The 21,907-nt window shown below is 38.5% G+C and overlaps 1 protein-coding gene across 1 annotated transcript in view; it reads right to left on the reverse strand.

Moving 5' to 3' along the window:
* Positions 1 to 20,219, reverse strand: part of CALY (calcyon neuron specific vesicular protein) — a 31,755-nt gene extending 11,536 nt beyond the window's left edge. The window contains exons 1-3 of the mRNA XM_074236326.1: positions 20,076 to 20,219; positions 19,296 to 19,415; positions 2,048 to 2,161 (exon numbers count right to left, since the gene is read on the reverse strand). Coding sequence (XP_074092427.1) covers positions 2,048 to 2,161; positions 19,296 to 19,415; positions 20,076 to 20,219 — 378 coding nt within the window. The remainder of the gene's footprint in view (positions 1 to 2,047; positions 2,162 to 19,295; positions 19,416 to 20,075) is intronic.
* Positions 20,220 to 21,907: the final 1,688 nt, after the last annotated feature.

A 21,907-nucleotide genomic window follows, 5' to 3' on the forward strand; every position in this document is an offset into this window, starting at 1 on the left:
TATGGCTGTGAAAGTTGGACTACAAAGAAAAGTGAACTCCTTAGAATCTACACTTGACTTTTGAGAGTCCCTTGGACAACAGGGAGATACTTAAATTAATATTTAAGAAAATTAATTCAGGTTGTTCACTGGGAGGTGATGCTTAAATACTTTGGTGACATAATGAAAAGATGGGACAAATTGGAAAAAGATTCTGATATTGGGAAAGACTGAAGGCAAAAGGAAAAGGAGAAGCAGTGGATGAGGTGAATAGTGTCTTGGAAGCAACGAACATGAGCCCGGGTAGACTTTGGGAGATAATGAAGGATAGAAGGGTCTGGGTTGGTAAGATCCATGGGTCATAGAGAATGGGACACACCTGTGAATGTCTGAACAACAATTTGAACCTCTTTCAGTTAGCCTTTCAATTAGAATAGCTCACATATATAAAGAGATTAAGGTTTACAAAACACATTTGTGACAAAAATATCTGGAAAGTGAGGAGTATAAGTCCTCATTTGCAAATGAGGAATGAGGTTCAGAGAGTCATACAAATAGGATCACAGCCAGAATTCAACCTCAGGCCTACTAACTGCATTTTTTAGCCTTTTTCTTTACCACTACTGACAAGTGTTCCCAGAAGATCTTAAGGGTTTAGGTTGGAGGTGGGTAGAAAGAGCTGAAAGGGAAAAATACTTTCAAGATCTGCTCTCTAGTATTTTTTTTGTTTTTTAAGTCGATAAGGATATAGGAAGAGCCTTGCTAAGTTGGCCTGAGGTTTTTTTTGCTCTCATACACAATGAAAGATCAGCCTTAGGTTAGGAATGTGAGGAAGAAGAGGGAAATGACATTGACAATGCTTAATACAGATGCCAACCACTAACACTAAAAGTTTGATGGACCTCTATCCATATATTTAAAAATAACCAACATTTTTATGGCACTTTGTATGCATTAGCTCATTTGACTTTCATTACAACCCTGTAAGATAAATATTATGATTAAGTCCAGGAGGTTTCCCTGACTGCCTTTGTTGGAAGAACCAACAAGAGCATCTGGTCTCAAAATACTTTGTATTCCTCTAATGCACGTATATTCTAATTGGTATTATATTTATTACATCCTTAACTTAATCTTGGAAGGGGAGAAAGACAAGAATAGTGACAGAATGTATGGTCCTTAAGGATATTGCCAGTTCACTTTTGGACTTTGCAATATGACTGACACATAGTAGGAGCTTAATAATTTCTTGTTGATTTTTTTTATCTTTTTTGTCTTTATATGCCTCCCCAGCCCATTGCACATAGTAGGTTCTCAAATATTTTTCAGACTAGTTGTGTGGTTCTGGGCAAGTCATTCAATCTTGACCTTAGTTTCTTCATCTGTAAAATGAGGAAGGTATTACTGGCACCTATCACAGAGCTGTTATGAGGGTCACATGAGCGGTTTTCATGAAGAACTTCGCAAAGTTGAACGAGGTTATGAAATGTTTTGTTGTAGTTATTGAAAAGTGACATGATAGCCTTCAGGACTTTATTTGGAGCTAAGTAAAGAAGACCTGAGTTCATTGCCTGCTTCTGCTACTCATTAGCTATGTGAACATGTCCAAACCACTCAATCTGAGTTCCAGTTTGTTGTTACTTAATCCTTTCAGTCCAGCCTGATACATCATGACCCTGTGGGGGGCTTTCTTGGCAAGGACACTGAATTTGCTTGTCATGTCCTTCTCCAGCTCATTTTGCAGATTCAGAAACAAGCAAATAGGATTACGTGACTTGCCCAGAGTCATACAACTAGCAAGTGTCTGAAGTGCCATATACATTTTGGCTATTATTAAATATATGGATATGGGTCCATGGAAATGGCAGAGTTGATTAAGATTGTTAACCCTTCTGTTTTCAGAATCTCTTGCTATTGATTCCATTCAATGGTTGGTCATCAGTAGCAAAGAATCCTCATGCCCTTTCAATATGTACAAATAATTTTTTGAAGTAAAATGTTCTCCAGGACACAGGAAGTGGGGTTAACCCCTCTTTCAAAGTGAGACAATGAAGTGTTATCACCATACCTTAAAGACAAAGCCCTCTGGGCAGCTTAACTGGTCATACCAGAGAGCCTTGTACATGACCAGCATGAGGAGACAGGCCAGAAACGCCATCGTGATGAGAATGAGTCCTGTCAACTAGAAAGAGAAAAAGGGGGAAAGAGAGGAGAGAAAAAAAAAACCATGGGTGAGTCCAATTTAATAAATCAAAATAACACAATAAAAAGAAAGACTGATAAAGTTGAATGAGTAAATCTATTAACATCTCACTCATTTAAAGTGAGTGATGAGATGACCTTACAAGGTAGAGAATTAGTCTCAAACAATCAAACACTAGATTTCATGGAGAATACCTTCAGACAAACTAGACTGAGGTTGACAGGAAAAGTCTTCAGATTGACTGAGGAAAATTATCCATTTTGAAATAGAAGATAAATTCAGGACCCAGTTTAAATGAACATCTTGCCAAATTCCAGCAAGTGGCTAATGAAGCTAGTGTTCTAGTAAACGCCAGCTAAAATGGAGTGATGGTGGGCCGATGAAGAATGAAGAGCACTCTGACTTTGGTCTTGGCCTACCTGAGTAATAGGTACCAATAGGGCTGAAGGAGCTGGAGAAGAACCTTGTGATTTTTTTTTAAGAATTTTCAGAACTTCTTATCTTCCCACTGTTATTCTAGCAGAGTCCCTAGAATAGGTAACCATCAAGTCCTACAAAAATTGAGGTGAAATAATTTTTAAGGGAAGACTCCTTAAGGAGCCCATGAAGGAAGAAAAGAACTTCCAGCAATAAAGACGTTATCCCTTTTCAATGTATTCTCTGTAATATTCTGGACTCCATACTGGTTGGAAAATCTGTACAAATTTGGGGAAGAGGAGATGTTTTGTATCAACTATTGACTCCCTTGCTCTCCCTCAGTGCTGATCTCTCTCCCAACTCTCTTATTTCACATTGGCTATTCCCCATGCCCTTACCTCTGTCTCTCAGTTTTCCTTGCTTTCTCCAAGACTTGGTTCAGATCCTGTCTTCCTCAGGAGTATGACCCTGATCCTTAGTGAATGCTCCTTTCTAAAAGCACTTTGTCTGGTTAGGTTGCTCAACTAATAATTGTGTCGGGAAGCATACTAGTGGGAGTTTGTAGTCTATAGAAGGAGAAAAAATAATACTCTTCCTGACTCCTCGGGAGTATTCCTTAAACTGAATTCTTGGGACCGATGTGATCAGGATGAAAGAAGGAATAATTACCTCAGAACATATTCCCTAAATAAGAAAGTATCACTATTGTAAGGGGGTTGGCATTATAAAATGCAGAGAGAGAGAGAGAGAGATAGAGAGAGAAAGAGAGACAGACAGACAGACAGACAGACAGACTGGGTTTGGAATCCAAAGATCTAAGCTAGAAACAAGCTATCACTTATTAGCTTTGTGACCTTGGACAAATCATTTATTGTCCCTGCTTTTCAGTTTCCTTGCCTGTACAATGGGTTGAGAGTACAAAGGATTTGACTAGATGATGGAGGGACAGTAAGAAAGACAGTTAGCTGAATTGTAAAGCACGAGAGAAGACTGGAAAGGTAAGAAGGAACCAAGTTTGGAAAAAACTTTAAATGCCAGAGAACTTCATAGTAGGTCCTAGAGGTGATAAAGATTCCAGAAATTTCATTTAGCTCAACCTTCTGGGGTGGGGGTGGGGGTGGGGGTGGGGGTGGGGGTGTTGGTTTTCCATCCAAGAGTTTATTGGTTGGCATAATGGGGAGGCTAGATTTCAGTTAAGATATCTCATTGTAAAATCAGATACAGGTCATTTATTCTTTCCAAATGCCAGTTTTTCTCATCTATACTATAAGGAAGTTGAATTAAATGTTCTTAAAAGACCTTTCAGTTTGACTGCCAAAGGGTCTAATCTAATGCTTTTTCTCCTTTAAACCAGAACTCGGATTTCTTTGGCATCAGGAATACAGTGAGAAATCTTTTGCCAATGCAGATGGGCACCTTTCGAAAAAGTTATCAGGGACATTTAAGTGAGTAAGTTACTCAAAAGCCAGGATGTATTAAAGACTGGACTTGAACCTAGTTCTTTCTGACACTAAAGAAAGAACTCTATTGTGCCTCAGTGCCTCTCAGTCTATTATTTTAACAAGAAAAAGAAAAAAAGAGATTTACCATAAGACATGTCATTGAGATACAACCATCTTAAAAAGCCATTCAAGTGTTTTTTAAATCCTTCTCAATTCAAAACCTTAAGATAGAATAAATTATTTCATAAGATAGTGAGTTCCCCATCACAAGAGGTCATCAGGGAGAGGCTACATGGTGATCACTGAAAGTGGGTACAGTGGGCATTCCTATATAGACACAGATTGGATTAAATGACCAGCCAAGTTCCTCTCTGTTTCCCAATTAATTACTTCAAGTCTAGACTATCCTTCAAACAGGACTGTCACTACCTCACCACATTGCTCGCTGTAGAATCTTGCCAACAATTCTGGTGATGTATCCTACAAAGGCAAACTTTGATGTGTAAACAAGATTTGTAAGGCAAACAACCATTTATAAAGCTCAGTAATTAGAGAGTCCTAACTTTTGAGGGGCCATTTTGTCTTGTTTTTGTTTCCAGTTTAGATTGTCAGGATATGATGGGGAACCAAAAATAATCACTGAATTGGGACTTCTGGAGAATTTGAAGTCTAGCCCCATTAGTTAGCCATGTGGCTGAGCATGGGCTATACAATGAGGGACATAGAGAGGCTAGAATCTTTTAAAAAAATTTTATTTATTGGGGCACCTAGGTAGCACAATGGATAGAGCACCAGTCCTGGAGTCAGGAGTACCTGAGTTCAAATCTGGCCTCAGACACTAATAATTACCTAGCTGTGTGGCCTTGGCCAAGTCACTTAACCCCATTGCCTTGCAAAAACCTAAAAAAAATTATTTATTTAAGGCAATGGGGTTAAATGACTTGCCCAAGGTCACACAGGTAATTATTAAGTGTCTGAGGCTGGAGTTGAAGAGACTAAAGTCTTCTAAAAGAGTCATCTAAAACAGAGGTTGGGCTATTAGGTGGTACCTTGGATAGACTGTCAGATCTGGAGGCAGGAAGACACCTCTTCCTGTGTTCAAATCTGGTTTCAGACACTTAACTAAGGATGACCCTGGGCAAGTCACTTAACTTGGTTTGCCTCAGTTTCCTCACCTGTAAAATGAGTTGGAGAAGGAAATGGTAAACAATTCCAGTAGCTCTTCCAAGAAACCCCTGAATCTGAACCAACTCAACCACAACAACAAAAGCAGAGTTGTCAAGCTCACTATCTGCTCTTGAATGTAACCCTCAATGCTTTTGAGTGTGGTCAGGACTAAAAATATATTGAGAAATTTTTCAAAAAAATAAACAAAATTGTGACATGTAATATCACTTTGAATTTTTCTAAGTTGATAAATGGTGGCACAGAACCAATTCTATTTAAACTTGACACTATAGGTCAAGAAGACTTGCTTATAGGCCCAGCCTCAGAGACTAGCTGTGTGACCCTGAGCAAATCACTTAACCTCTCTCTTCCTCAGTTTTCTCTGGTTATTGTAAAGATAAAATGAAATGAAATGCCTGGGACAGAGTAGTCATCTATTAAACACTCAAGTCCTTCTCCCTTCTAAATTTCCTTCCAGTTAACATTCTCTGGCTAAAATTTAGGTGCATATGTCAATACTCAGTTCTCTATATAAACAATTGAATTTATTTGAGAATGGAATTTGCATGTTAAAACAACTTTGTCCTCTCAATTGTAAATGGATTTTCTATGAATTTCAGAACTTATTTGAAAAATAAATTTTTATTATAATTTTTTCCATTATTTATTTTTAACATCAATTTAAAAAGTTTTCTAAACTCTCTCCCCTCCCTCCAGCCACTGTTTCACCCATTGAGAAGGCAAGAAATGGAATATCATTTAGACATGTGAAGTCATGCAAAATAGGTTTTCACATTAGCCATGTTATTTAAAAAAGCAAGAAAAATAAAGTGGAAAAAAAAGTTTTTCAGTTCTTAAAGAGAAAAATTTTAGCAACCTCTTCCAAGGGTGGGACTTTTATCTGCATATTAATTTTAGATGGAATAAGGAGAGGACCTAGACCAGGAAAAGGCTTTGCCATGCTGGATCCTTGCTCATTGAGCAAGATATGGTGATATGTTTATGGTGATGTGTTCAGATTTGACAATGTAAAGTTTCCGAAGTTTTGACTCAAAGGACTTGGGTTCAAATTCTACCTTTTGTCACTATCTGTATGATCTTGGACCAGTACATTCACCTCTTACTTTCCTTACCTGTAAAAGAGGGAGGTTAGACTCAAAGACCTTTAAAGTTTCTTCTGTTTCTAAATCTAAGCTCCCATGATCTATGCTGAGAAAAGGGAGAACTAATTGATTACCATGAAGCCAATCTGTAGACTTATGTTCCTGATCATAGTTCAGACCAAAATAGGAGTCTGAAGAAAACATACTAGTCTTTCTCATAATTCTTATCCTTTCAAAAAATGGGGGTTCAGGGGGTGGCTAGGTGGCGCAGTGGATAAGAGCACTGGCCTTGGAGTCAGGAGTACCTGAGTTCAAATCAGGTCTCAGACACTTAATAATTACCTAGCTGTGTGGCCTTGGGCAAGCCGCTTAACCCCATTGCCTTGAAAAATCTAAAAAAAAAATGAGGGTTCAAAAATTTGAATGACTCCAAGCAAGTCATTTAAACTTTTTGTGCCTCAGTTTACTTATCTATAAAATGAAGAAGCTAGACTCCATGGTATCAAAGGCACTCTCCAGCTCTAAATTTATTTTTTTGAGCCTATAAAAATCAGCCAGTATGTGAAGCTTAAGTGAAGAGATGCATTAAATATGGCCATGGACACTAGCCTGGGATGGGTAGGGCATTTTGGGAACCACATTGGACTCAGGGATCAGAGGACACCATTGAACCTTCAAGCTGGAAGGAACTATAGTATGCAAAGTGTGCATCTGGTCCCTTCATTTTATAGATTAAGAAACTGAGGTCCAGAAAGGGGAAATGATTGTCTTATGTTCATACATGTGGCTAGTTACAAAACCAAGACTTGAATCTCTGATTTCTGATTCCAGACTTGATACAGACTAATTCTCATCTCAGAGGACAAAGCCTATGCCATGACTGCAAGGTTTCAACCCTGCTCCTCTCAGTCTTTTCCAAAGGGCTGATCCTATTTCATGTTCAGCCATTAGAAAGGTAATGAAAATGTTCATTTGCATTGCTTTGTAGTTAGGCCAATGACCTTAGACTCAGTTCTAAGAGTTAATGGTATTCTAATAAAGTGATAATGATTTTTAAGAAATTATATCATCTACCCCCAGATGAAATTCCAAAGTCAATCTATGGACTTAATTAAAAAATTCCTGTTGGGAGACTTGGACCTCTACTTCATCCTCAGGGAAATGAAGTACCATTGAGGTTATTTCAGGCACATTTGCCTTCAGTTGTTTTGCGTAAGTCTGAGGAATAAAACTCTAGCAGGATTTTGAGTTTAACGATGAAAAAATATCCCGTCATTTCTCCATTCATATCCAATGATGCATCAGAGGGCTTATCTGTTCTATGATTATGGCCTAATGAAAAAAATTGACTATGGAGTCAAAGGATCTGGGATCAAGTCCCTCCTATTGTGCTTTAAACCTCTGTGATCTTGACTCTCCTGGCCTTAGTTACTTCATCTGTAAAATGAGAAGGTTGGATGCCATGGCTTATGAAGTTTCTTAGAGCTGTAGATACGTGATCCTCTACAGTTAGGTTTCAGATATCTTGGATTTGCAGGATAAGCAATCCCCAAGGTTTGGGATGAAAGAACAAGAGAATCATGAACCTGAGTAAAGGGTGTCAGGAGAATGAAGCAGGGAAAGATGAGGAATAAATGACAGGGAGGTAGTCAGACACTTTAGTCTTCCGGAATGTGGCCATACTAGATCCATTCGGGTCCATGGTTTTTCATGGTTGGTGTTGTTGATCGAAGTCTGTCCTTTCCTAAGGAGGCAGCAGTTGAGAAATCAAATAAAGAAATAAATATGCATCTCTGATGGATAGACTTTAAAATTAAGGGCGGTACTTCAGGTAGGGACATGGCAAGATGAAAAGAGTTCAAGTGCTTTCTCAGACACTTATTAACTGTATAATCTTAGACAAGTCGTTTAACCTCTGGCTCTCAGTTATCTGGAAAATCTGGACAATAATAGTAGTAAAAATAGCATCGTGTGGGGACCAAATGAGATAATATTTTTGAAGCACTTTGTAAACTTTAAGGCACTATATAATTGCTACCTACTTCTCTGTGGAGAGATGTAGTATTGGAGAGAGCCAAAGACAGGTCCTAACTGACATATTTAATGACCAGGTGCTGGTCCTTGGAAAGACAAAAATCAAAACCCTCAAGAAAACTTCCTTCTACTGAAGGAAAAATATGAATATAACTAACTAAATAAATAATGTATACAAAATGAATACCATTATAATTTGGGAGGGGGAAAGTCCTTATAATGGGAAGGGCAAAGGCCTCCTGTAGGCAGTGGTAAAATAAGGAATGTTTCCTATGCAAAAACATCAATCTAAATGAAGAAAGTGAACTAGTAAATGACTGCCTCCCAAGTCAAGGAGGGATTCTCTTGAGAACTGGGAATTTTTCCCCCCCTAGAACCAGTAGAGAAGTAGAGCAAGTACTTTTCTGGGATTAAAAAAAAAAGTTAGGAATAGAGAAGAAATGGTGTTGGACAAAGAATGCAAATTTTTCCAACATAGCAAGTGTAAAATGAATGTCTCAGTAGATATCTCCTATCGGGTCCCTTCTGACTCAGATGTTTTATGATTCTGTGACATAGTCTAACACTAAAAATTTAGAATTTCATGGAATTGGTAGGCAGTTATAGCTTTCTTCTCAAAGGGGAAAATAAGAAGGGACATACAAATTATGGTGAATTTTATGTTACTCTAGGAACTTTTGGACTGGATCTGAATAAGAAACTCTACCATTGCAAATATTCATGGTATTTCCCAAAGGTGGGAGACCAAGCACCCTCTCCAAAGTGAGTGAGAGATCCAATATAAGAGGAGAGAAAGGAGACACACTGGGGATTGCAGGGAAGAGGATGGATGGTAAGAGGCTCGATGAAATATTGCTTTGGCCTTTCCAAGTTTGCCCCTCAAAGGACTCGACACAGTTTTCACTTCCTGAGAAGCTCTCTTTCTTGCCAAACTGAATCCCATAGCCCTAAATCTCCCTGAGAGGAATCTGGCGAGAGCAAGAAGCTGAATGGGGACACAGAAACCCACGCATAAGGCTTCCCATGGGTAGACATTAAGGAAAAAGAGCTGCTGAGAAGTCTGAAGGACTTCACTGGCCCAGCTTTTCACCAACAGAAGAAAGTTCATTGTTTTTTCACTTATGCAGTGGATAATGTACTGGCCTTGGAGTCAAGAGGACAGGAGATTGAATCTGACCTCAGACACTTGACGCTAACTGTGTGACCTTGGACAAGTCACTTAACCTGACTGCCTCACATCCAGGGCCATCTCCAGTTGTCCTGATTCCTGTCTGGCCACTGAACCCAGATGACTCTGCAGGAGAAAGTGAGGCTGGGGACATAGCCCAGCCCTACTTCACGGAAATCTGATTCACTTGCTTCTCATGGCATCACCTCCCTGAGGTTATGGCCTTCTTTGAGAATGAAGGACAAGCATTATTTGCTTATTAAGGGTCCACTTGAGGAACAGGCTAAACTAGAGAGGTTGGGTGAGATAACCAGGTTCAACAAGTCGTGAGTCATGGTTTGCAAACACTAAGAGCCATATTGGAGGAGAATGGGTTGATGAGGCATATGCACAAATGAAAATAGAATATGGTGAAGATATAAGAATGAAAAATTGTCTTTTAGATAGTGTACTGAATTTGGAATGATCAAAACTTGGATTTGATAGACACGTATAAACTGTGCGACTCTAAACAAATCACTTATTCTTTCTGTTCCTATTTCCTAATCTGTCAAAAGAGGTTGAACTCAAAGGTCTCTTACAGCTTTAAGTTAATGATTCTATGAAACTAATCTTCCTTGTGTATGGGAGGAAAAATCAATGAAAGTTTCATAGAGGAGGTAGCTTTTGAACTAGGCCTTGAAGAGACTACAGGATATTAATTGACAGAGATTAGGTTCATGGGAGGTGATAGAAGAAAATAAATTTCAGACAAAAGAAATAGATAAGCAAAGACAGAGAAGTTGTCTTTGCCTTCCAGTGGGGAAAGCAAAAGTCTCTTGTAGGCAGAGGCAAACTATGAAATGCTTCCTGAGTTTTCATTTTTTCCAATACAAAATTATCAATCTAGCTAAAAAAAAGTGGATCAGTAAATCCCTAATCCCTAAATCAAGGAAGGGTTCTAACAAGGACTTGGAGTTTCCCTTGGAACCAACAGAGAGGCAGAACAACTACTACTCTGGGATTAAACAAAAAGTTAGGGGCAGAGAAAGAATTGGACAAGGGACATAAAATTTTCTAACACAGAGAGTGTAAAATGGACTGCCTCAGTAGGTGGTGAGTCTACTGTCAGTCCCCTTCTCACTTTGTGACATATTCTAATGCTACATATTTAGAATTTCATGGAATTGGTAGATGTTATATGGTGAGGGAGAAGGAACAATTGAGTAATCTAATTTGGCTAGAATGTAAAATGTGTGTTCCAGGATATCTAGTCATTCAAGAGAAAGACTTTAATCATGCTAACCATTTATGTTGATCTCAAGGAAATAAGGAGGCTAAGCTTGATCATGTGTAACACAACCAACCCAGTTTCTAGTCTTGGCTGATGATCCTGGACTTTGCCATAGGCACAAATGAGAGTCAGGAAGTAGATGGTATTCAAGTCTGTTTTAAAGGTCATTTAGGAGTTGAATTTTTCTCGTCCCCCCTCCTTTTTTTGCTTCCCCACAGAAGTTTCAGATGTGGAATTTAAACCTGGGAAACTGGTCTATTAGGCTGCTACAACCTGTCCATGACTGTAGCCTCATGTGAATGACCCTACTCTTTATTGCCATCCCTTCCCCCAATATGATCTTATGTGCAGACTAGTCAGATACTTATGTTCTTATATGCAGGCTAGTTACCTAAATGCAATAATCTGAGGGAAAAAATGGCATACTTGTGAGTACAACAATCCTGAGTAAGCCTGAAGAAGGGAAACCTGGGTGGGTAACAACCCTAGAGAGTCTCGTCATCCCTCCTTGTAGATTCACCCATTTCCAATAGAATTTTGGAAAAAAAGTAAGTGGAGAGAGTTGGTAACTGGAGTTAGGAAGACATGAGTTCAAATTTAGCCTCAGATACTTAGATGTGTGGCCCTGGGCTAATCAATTAACCTCAGTTTTCTCAATTGTCTAAAGGGGATAATAACATCACTGGCCTCACAGAGTTCACTTGAGGATACTATAATATAATATAACTAATATAATATAATAAAATGTAATGTAAAGGTTCATTTGTATAGCTTTGCAGTTAGGCCAATGGCCCTAGGCTCAGTTCCTAATAAAATGATGATGATAATAAATGGACACAGTTCCTGGGGCATGGTAAGCATCATACTGGTGTTTATTCTCTTCCCTCTTTATATGTGTTGCCTTTCCACTCTCCCCACTCCCTTTTAGAATGCAAACTCCTTGAGGATAAAGTTTTGACTTGTTGGCTTGTCTTTGTATTTCCAATTTGTATCCTGTACTAACTTCCAATAAGTATGTTTTATTTATCTAGTGTTCTTCTAGTATCATTGTATGGCTCTTAAAAGCTACAATATCCAAGGAATTGAATTTGAGATCTCGAAGGACTGGATTATGCAAAAGAAACAGAGGTGGTGGGCATGAATAGACTACAACAAATTATAAGCAAGGAATTATAGAGAATTTATGTAAAAGATGTCAAAGAAAAATATGAAGGAGAAAAACTGGGTTGTCACCAGGCAACAGGAAAAAATAGAAACAGAGAACAACACATGCCCCATTGACATGTGGGAAGAAAATCCCTTGAAGGTTGGGTAGAGGCCCTGTTGTGATCTACAAGAAGGAAGTGGGAAGATGTGAATCGGTTACAAATGACACCAATGGGAAGAATACCTACAAGAACGATCTCCTGAGTTCCCTTGGACCATTTGAACAAGGTTAAAAAGGTAGATTAGAGGTAGATTTCATGAAGATTCTTGAATGCCGGGAGAGGGGGTTTTATTGAATCAACACTGGTTAAATCACTATCATTTGCCAGATCCATAAAGCACTAGGGATGCAAAAAGAAGCAAAAAAGCCAGTCTTCTCCACTCTAGAATCTAATGGATCTAGAAAATGGGGTGTCCCTGATGTTTTCTAAGCAGCAAACCAGAGAAAACCAGTGGGTCAGAGAGGGCATCAGAGGTATCAAAGATCAAAGCTAAGCACAATTCTGTAGTGGAAAGAAATGTCACTAGAGAGATGATGTTTTGTCCTTCATTCTCAAAGAAGACCATGACATCAGGGAGGTGTCGCCATGACAGGTACACGAATTGGATTTGAGTGAGGGGGTGCTATACAAAGTCACCAGCCTCACTTTCTTCTCCAGATCCATTTAGGTCTCCAGGCCTGGATATGAGGCAATCAGGGTTAAGTGGCTCACCCAAGGTCACACAGCTAGTAAGTGCTGGTATCAAATTTGAACTCAAGTCCTCCTGCCTGCAGGATTGGTGCTCTATGCACTGCACCACTCGGCAGCCCTAGAGAGAATAAACAGGATGAATAACATAATGTAAACAGTCAGTTTAACTCAGATTAAGGGACAATGCCCAACCTAGACCTTAGGGCATAGAGCTATCTTGAGTATATACTGTCTGATAAACTTGTTTGGTTGGGGTTTTTTTTCCATTTTTCTTCATTACAAGGGAGAGAGAGAGAGTTCTGTGGTGCTAGTGGTGGGGTGAATGACATCATTAATTACTGAGAGGTCAAAATTTAAAATAAAAGGCTCCAATATATGGGATAGGGAGTTAGCCCATGGTTTCACTGATATACAGAGCTCCCAGATAAGGAAACTCTCTCCACCAATAATAAATATCTTCTGGGCAGTTTCTGGATTCAAGGGGGGGGGGGGGGGGGGGCATTGACTAAACCAGGTAATAAACTTTTTTTTAAGGACATCAGAAATTTCCAACTTGAATCACTTCCCTTTTCCTGACCTCAGTTTTTTTTTTTTGTCTATAAAATGAGCAGATTTGAGTAGATGACCTTGAAGGACCTTCCCAATTCTGATTGGATTCCATGAATCTAAGGGTAAGACTCACAAGGAAAATTAAGCTAAAAACTCAGAAGAACCATCTGGCTTTCTTTCTGAGAGCTGTGAAAAAGGCAAATAGCACAAAACTAGCAGAAGAAAAGATATCCTTCCCAGCCTAGAATATCCACCTATTTCCTTGATAAGGAGTGCATGACAAAAGTTCAAGGTTATCATCAGATTGCAGCTGGAGGGGCTGAGCTTTTGAACCCCATATAAACAGACACACTCTCCCCAGAATCATATCAGTGTCAAACCAAAACTGGCTTTATTCAGTGTGGGCTCAAGGAGATTCTTAGAAAAACAAAGAAGGAAAAAAAATAGGAAAAGGAAGAATAGATGGTCCCTTTTTCAAAGATATTGGTGAAATTTGATTTCTGAGTTTACATTTCTGCATCAGGCTCCTGGGTGACTCCAAATACATCCTTAGGAAAATATGACCTTTATGGTTTCCAAGGGGTCTACACAACCCAATTTACTTACTCTTAGAAGCCTCACAACTCCAATTCTTCACTGCTATTAAATAACTGACCTTTAGACAGGATTGTAAAAGAAAGCTATGACATTTTCTCTGCTGTTTGTATACATTTCCAATTTGAGGCTTCCATCTGGCTTGTAAGGTAGATGCTATTATTATGCCCATTTTACAGATAAGAGAACTTGCCTAGGTTCACACAACTGGTAATTTTTGAGTTCAGGTTTTCCTGACCACTTCTATAATAGTGCGACTCCCCAGGAAAAGTCCCAGGTTTCTCTTACATAAAAATAATTAAATTCATCATCATAGCTAGCATTTATCTACCACCTTAATGTTTGCAAAGCAAATCTATTACACTATGAGGAATATGCTTTTTAAAAAAAGTCTTTCTTAGGACTAAATAGTGGTGTTTACTGAAATGGCACAAGGAATAATAATAATTTAGAAACAACTGTTGGCAAGAGCATGCAAATAGCAATGATCAATCCTTTATTTGGCAGGCTGATTTCCACCACCCATGGTCTAACACAGCCAGAGGGGAAGAGACTCTGGGAAGGCTGGGGCTGTCACAGAGCTAGCTTCCTACAAGAAGGAAAGGAGAGAGCATCTGGAGGAGCGTCAGAACCACTGGGGACGGCCTTTAGGTCCTGCCTATGAGTATCAATTTAAGAAAATTGAGTGCTTAGCCTAGGAAAAGACAGGAAGAAGAAAACTGGGGTGGAAGAGGAGGGAATATGATCAAGGTTCTCAAATATATTATTACTTCTAATAACTAACATTCATGAAGTGCTTACTATGTTCTAAGCACTTTAAATGATGACCTCATTTGATCACAACAACCCTTTGAGGTAGTTATTATTAACATTCTCATTTTACTGATGAGGAAACTGAGGCAGAGTTACTTGATTTGCCACACAGCTAGTGAGTATCTGAGGTCAGATTTGAACTCAAAAAGATAAGTTTTCCTGATTCCAAATGCTGAGGCAAGTCATTTAAATGCTGTGACCCCTTTTGCCATTTTTGTTCTTCCCTCTCTAGAACAAGGCTCATTCTCTTTGACATATATTTTTTCTATGTGTTTATTGTCTCCTCTATTAGAGTGTAAGCTTTTTTGTAAGCAGATTCCCCAAAACTAGTACAGTGCCTGGTCCATTGTCCGAATTGTTGGTTGATGAAGGGGGAAAAAAAAGGAAAATAAAATTATGTAGAGCAGTTTTGTCTTCTTTCTCTTGTTAGCAATCCTTGTCCCATCCAGCCAGATGGCAGTCCTGTTTAATCTCTTTGCTCTTCTCTAGATATAATCCCACACATTTTCCCTTGTTGGTTTCATTTTATTCTGAATTTTACTATTCGCATTATATCCATATAGGACAGGTGCGCTCTCTCTCTCTCTCTCTCTCTGTATATATATACATATATATATATATATATATATAATATTTACATGTATGTGTATGTATTCACACAAACACTCACATTTTTCCTCTGTCATGTCCTTGCTTCCATTTTCTGTATATATCTTTAAAATCTGCATTCTCTTAACATGGAGGGATATCCCCTGCTGTAGAAAGGACTCTTTATTTATTACTTGGCTAAGTTTTTTCCTTACCTCCAGTGTACATGAATACTGAGACACACCTCTCAGAGATTCCTGAATTTAGTGTTTTAAGACCTGATATTTCAGAGAGTAGTAGTTGAACCTGATCATATCCTCATCTACTCATGGGACCTTTCCTAGAAAAATGAATTATTCTCCTCTGTCCTCCAGCATCTAGACAAATATAATCTAATCACTAATTCTACTGTTCATGTATTTATTAAACACTGATAGTCAAGGAATTGTTGCTAAAAAGCAAAAAGGGAAAACATAGCCCCTGCTAGAAAGTGGATATTACATTTAAACAGATATAAATGGACATTACATTTAAAAAGATATATAAAAACAATTTAATAATGTTTCATATTAAGAAGACATAGTCCTGTAATTAGACTTAGGAATAAGAGAGGGGAGGCTAATTCAAATGAAAAACAATTGAAAGGAGAATGGAGAAAGAGCTTGTCATGGCATAGAATATAAAGCTCCTGGAGAGAAGAAAGTCTGACAATGTCACTCCCCTGATCAGAAATCCTTATCCTATTACCTCTAGGATAAAACACACAAAAGAAAAAAGATTCCTCAGTCTGTCATTTAAAGAGCTCCACAATCTGGCTGTGATCTACCTTTCTAGCCTTATTTCACATTTATTCCCTTACTCACTCTAAGCTCCAATAAAACTGGACTACCAGCTGTTCCCCAGATTTGACATGCCATCTCTCATCACTTATGTATTCATGAAAGCTGCATGCCACACCTTGAATACCATCCCTTATCTTGCCTGTCAGAACTCTTTAGCTTTCTGTAAGACTCAATTCAGGTGTGAATTCCTCTAAATTCTCTGATCTCCACCCTGTTTCCCCATCCCATTTGCTTGTGATTTCCCCTTCCCCTAATTACCTTCTGATTATTTGTCTGTGTACATATTAAATCCTTCCCCCCCCCCCCCAGCTCCCACCCCCAGTGAAGTAGAAACTCCCTGAAGGAAGGGTATGTTTTATTTTTATATAGCACCATCAGATCAGATGCTTAACAAATTTTTGGTGGAATAAATAGATGGGTTCACTTCAGAGGTTTCAGCGCCAGCCCTAAATAGACTGATAGAGCAATATACCTAAGGGAAGGGCACAACAAATAAGCCTCAGAATGGGCAGAGGCCTTCTACCTAGACCACACCACAAAGCCAATGTCCCAAATCCCAGGGATACGCTCCAGAGGGAGGAATAATGCTTAAATTTGTTGTGCATCCAGGGTAGTGGAGTCAACTAGAGACCGGAGGGTCCACCAGGAGGACATGAAGTATCCCTGTCAGTTCTAAATAAACTAAAAATGAACTGAAGTCCCACCTTGATTCTAGACCTGAACCCCCTAACTGGGGCATATTTCTTCACTTTTTAACTCCAATTGGCTAAATCAGCTCCTACTGGAGGCAGCATGCTTATAATCCAAAGAGCACTGGGTTTGAATCCTAACTACAATGCTCTCCACCTGGATAGCCCTAGGCAAGTGCACCTTACTTTCTTCTCCATAAAGTAAGAGGATTGGACTCAGTGCACTAAGGTCTCTTCCAGCTCTAAATCTATGAGTCAGTGATGTGCTTCTCTCTACCCCTTAGACATCATTGGCCTTATGGTTATTCTGATAATGGAATAATTGAATATTTGGATCAAGTCTTCTCCCTTATCAAACCACTCATCCTGGACTCTACCTCAGTATGACCAGTTCTGGTACTATAGGATATATCTATTTACTGCAATACACCAGTCATGAGGCGGCTAGGTGGCGCAGTGGACAGAGCACCGGCCCTGGAGTCAGGAATACCTAAATTCAAATCCAGCCTCAGACACTTAATAATGACCTAGCTGTGTGGCCTTGGGGAAGCCACTTAACCCCACTACCTTACAAAAAAACTAAAAAAAACAAGATACATGTATATGGAGAAGATGGAAGGCAATCTCTAGAGGAAACACTAGAATTTGGGAGAAATGAGGTTGATTTCCATTTTGAAGGAAGCAGGGAAGCTTAGGCAGAAGCCATAAGGAATAGCCAGGGAAAAGTCTTAGAGAAAGGCACATTTGGAGTATTATATAGGACAAGTAGAAGAATATTGTGATGGATTGTAGAGTGTGAGGAGGGAAGGAAAGAGTTACAAGACTGGAAAGTTGAGAAAGGGTATAAATATCCAACAGAGGGCTTTGTGTTTGATCCTTGAACTAAGTGGGAGACACTGGGGCAGATTAAATAGGGACTTAATTCATTCATAGGTCATTCCCTCTAATCAGAGCTTTCACTAATGAATTTTGGTTTTAATCATAATTAACATTTTATAGCACTTTGGAATTTGCAAAGGGCTTTACATATATATGTAGACTTACAAATATACATTTATTTTTTATTTCCTCTTTACCTAGCTTTATTCTTTTTTTAATTTTAGAAAGGTTTTATTTACTTTGAGTTTTACAATGTTCTGCTAATCTCACTTTCCTCCCCCCACCCCCAGAGAAGGCAGTTTACTAGTCTTTACATAATTCCCATATATACATTTATTTTGATATTATAATATGTATATAAATACATACATTCTCACTTTTGATAATCATAATCACTCTGAGAGGTAGATGACATTGCTTTGCTCATTTTTCAGATGAGGAACCCAGAAGGAAATTTTTGTCATTTGCCTCAATTCACACAGCCAGTAAGTGTCTGAAGTGAATTTAAACTTAGATCTTCCTGACTCCAAGTCCTCTCCATTCTGACTCCAAGAATCTACTGTTTTCTCATACTTTCCACTTTTTTGTTTAGGCTTTTGCAAGGCAATGGGGTTCAGTGACTTGCCCAAGGTCACACAGCTAGGTCATTATTAAGTATCTGAGGCTGGATTTGAACTCAGGTCCTCCTGACTCCAGGGCTGGTGCTGTATCCACTGTGCCCCTCATTCTTTCCACTTTGCCAAGCTGGTCTTAAATGGTTTCTTTAAGGGTCTTCCATGTAACAATGCTTTCCTTTTTTCCTCAACCAATGACATAGTTGAAAGTGAAAATCATTGGGTACTGCCATATTGTTGTTTCATTCTATTCTTTACAATCCATTTCCAAAAATCTCAAGTATTACTACCAGCCAACTCAAAGGTCCCTCCAATGGAACTGATCTAAAAGAGAAAACAAAAGCAAGTTCCTACATTCCCTTTATCCTCTGTCAGCAAAAGTCCTTTCCCTCTTTAAAGTATTTATCTTTCTTATAAGATGAAGCAATGCTAGTTCTGTTCCATCTGAGCTCCTTCATAGTCAATAAACAGCCTTAAGAAACTATCTACATTGAAAAGTTTTTTTTTTTTTTTATTAAAACTCCTTTACCCAGAAGAACTAGCTCCTGGCCTAGAATTTATGCATTCCCCAAGCACCCAACTTCTGACAATATTTCCAGTTGGCCCCTAATATAAGATCCTAGATACTATCCAAGATAACACTTATTATCCTCTGGAGGGCCCTTATTTATACAGGTTACTAATATATCCAGAGCTTTCTTGTCTTGACTCTTTTTTTTTTTTAATTCCCAAGGTAAATGGGGTTAAGTGGCTTGCCCAAGGCCACACAGCTAGGTAATTATTAAGTGTCTGAGACTGGATTTGAACCCAGGTACTCCTGACTCCAGGGCCTGTGCTTTATCCACTATACCACCTAGCCGCCCCTTGCCTTGACTCTTGAAGGTCTTCTTTCTTCCTCATTGGGGACAACCCCAACCTTAACCAAAATATTCCAACCAACTTCCTTTCCTCAACAAAGGTTTTTTGAAGACTTTCCTATTTCTCTTCCCTGAATTATTAGGAGAAATTATCCAAGGGATCCTTTGAATGGGGGTTGTTTTTACCTTAACCTTTTCTGATACTTCATCATAAAGATTGACATTTAGCCTTTTGATTCCAGGTACATGTAACTTTCTCTTCTTCTTTGACTGAAGCTGGTATTCCGTTCGAGTCTTGACTATCACCTGTGGGAGAAGAAATGGTTTAGCAATGGATATCCCTTAAATGCCTCACCAGGAATATATTCCTCCAATTCTGCCTCCCCTTACACATCCCAAGAACTCTCCAGTGGAATTGGTCAGCCATCCTGAAATGGAGAAAAGAGCCTACTCTAGGATGATGGCTGGGAGTCAAGAGACCTGATTTTAGTACCATTGCTGCTGCTAGTTCACTGTGACCTTTGATCTTATCTTCTATTTCTAAAATTCTATTTGCTGCACACTGTTTTAGCCAAGAAGGCAAGACAGCTTTTGCAACAACTCTAAGAGTTGAAGAAATCAATTTTCCTTACCTTTTTTTTTGGTGGGGGGGATGTTGAGTGGGTAATAAAATATGAATGTAATATGGCATACATCATCAAATTTGGTCAATGTATTTGTTGGTTTTGCTTAAATATTTATTTCTTCTATGATATATATTTACCTATTTTTATATAATATATATATACACACACACACAAACACACACATACACAGGACTCACTGGAATAGGGGAGAAGGAGCTATATCTGAAAATGGTGTAAAAACAAAAAGGCAATGAGAAGGTCTTTTAAGGATTATGTCTCAGAGACCCTAAGAATACAAACTCGCATATGATGTGATCCTTGTGGGTACTGGTCACATTACCTTGTCTGGAAATGGCTGCTGTAGCTGATTGACATCCAGTGGAGTTATGAGAGGGATGTTATCAAAGCCATCTTCCCCTCCACCACTTCCATTGCCCTGTTCCTTTTCGGGCTTCTCTGTCAGGTTACTCCCCAATTTCACCATGGTGGCTCAAAATTGCCCTAAAGTAGAAAGATAGCTGGTCAGTTCCTTTGCAAGCCAATCTGGTCTCCCCAAAAAACTATTTTTGATCCAGGGCACTGTCATAGGCTGGGCATCTGTTTTTATCACCTACTTCAGGTTGGTTAAATGTATGATAATTTGATAGTAGAAAGAATGGAGGAGGCTTTTGCAGAAGGAAAGTTTTACAGTTTAAAACCCTGCTTCAATTATGTCATAGAGAATCATACATGTTAGACAATGAGAGTTATATAAAGACTTCTGAAAGGTATAGTTTGGTATCTTTTAGTTTTTTTTTTCAAAATTCAATTGATATTCAAACTTTTATTTTGTTTTATCTCCACAATTCCAACGCCTTCCCATCACCTCATCAATGCCAAATGCTCCCTATTCATTCAAGGCAATGTAAGTATCTTCTCTCTTATTAGCAAACCTAGCATCCCTACAACTCTTTTGTATAAGTACCTGACCTCAAAAAGACTAGAAAGACTAGACTTCCTATTCCTAAAATGGTTATACTTTGAATTTTAGCAAGATATGGATATATATATATATATATAGAGAGAGAGAGAGAGAGAGAAAGATAAATAGATATAGAGAAATAGAAAGATGATAGATTAGACAGATATAAATAGGTAGATAGATATGGATAGATATGGAAAGATGGATAGGTAGATAAAGATATATATATATATATGGGTTGTTATAGATATATAGATATGCATAGAAGAATACATAGGTGGGTAGATAGGGCTAGATGCATGTACAGAGAGAGATATGGATAGATATGAATAGAAGAATACATAGGTAGATATGGATAGATGTATATACAGGCAGATAGATACATAGATACATAGATGATAGATAGATACATAGATACATAGATAGATGATAGATAGATAGATACATACATAGATGATGGATGGATATGGCTAGATATGAATAGAATAATACACAGGTAGGTAGATATGGCTAGATGAATGTATAGATAGATAAATAGCTAGAAAGATAGAAAGGTAGATGATAGATAGATAGATAGATAGATAGATAGATAGATAGATAGATATAAAGATACAGATAGCACAAGGGAAGCTTGCAATGTAAAAGACTTCTATGATGAACTATTTAAGAAAGACAATATAAAATTACTTGCTTTGTTTTGTTTTGTTTTGCCAGTTTCAAAGTCAGAATTTGAACCCAGGTTTCCTGGCTCAAAGGTGACATTACAATGATGTCATATCGAAATAGACAGAAGACTTCAAACCATACATGAGCTTCCCCATGGACCACATATTGACTTAGAAAATCATGTGTTTCTATATTTATTTTTGACTGATACATCAACTCACTAAAATCATCTAGGAAACCCATTTTCATCTGGTTCTAACAGCATTAGGCAGGTTGGGGGGGTGGCATGCCTCTGTTGGACTTCTCCACTCTGCCACACCACCATGGCTCTGACTGTAATCACAACTAACTACGCTGCACAGCTCTTTTCATATTGCAGTGTAATGAGTACCATTACAAAATAAACAAACACAAAAGCAACCTCAATTCTCCCAACAACACGACTAAATCAAAGGAACCAAATTCTTATTCTCCAAAGAACTTGAGCAAGCTCATCAAAAGCATAAACACATTTGGTGAGGTGGACAATCTTGCTATTAGTGTTA

This window comes from Macrotis lagotis, chromosome 4 (assembly GCF_037893015.1).
Source record: "Macrotis lagotis isolate mMagLag1 chromosome 4, bilby.v1.9.chrom.fasta, whole genome shotgun sequence".
In the NCBI taxonomy this organism is placed as follows: domain Eukaryota; kingdom Metazoa; phylum Chordata; class Mammalia; order Peramelemorphia; family Peramelidae; genus Macrotis; species Macrotis lagotis.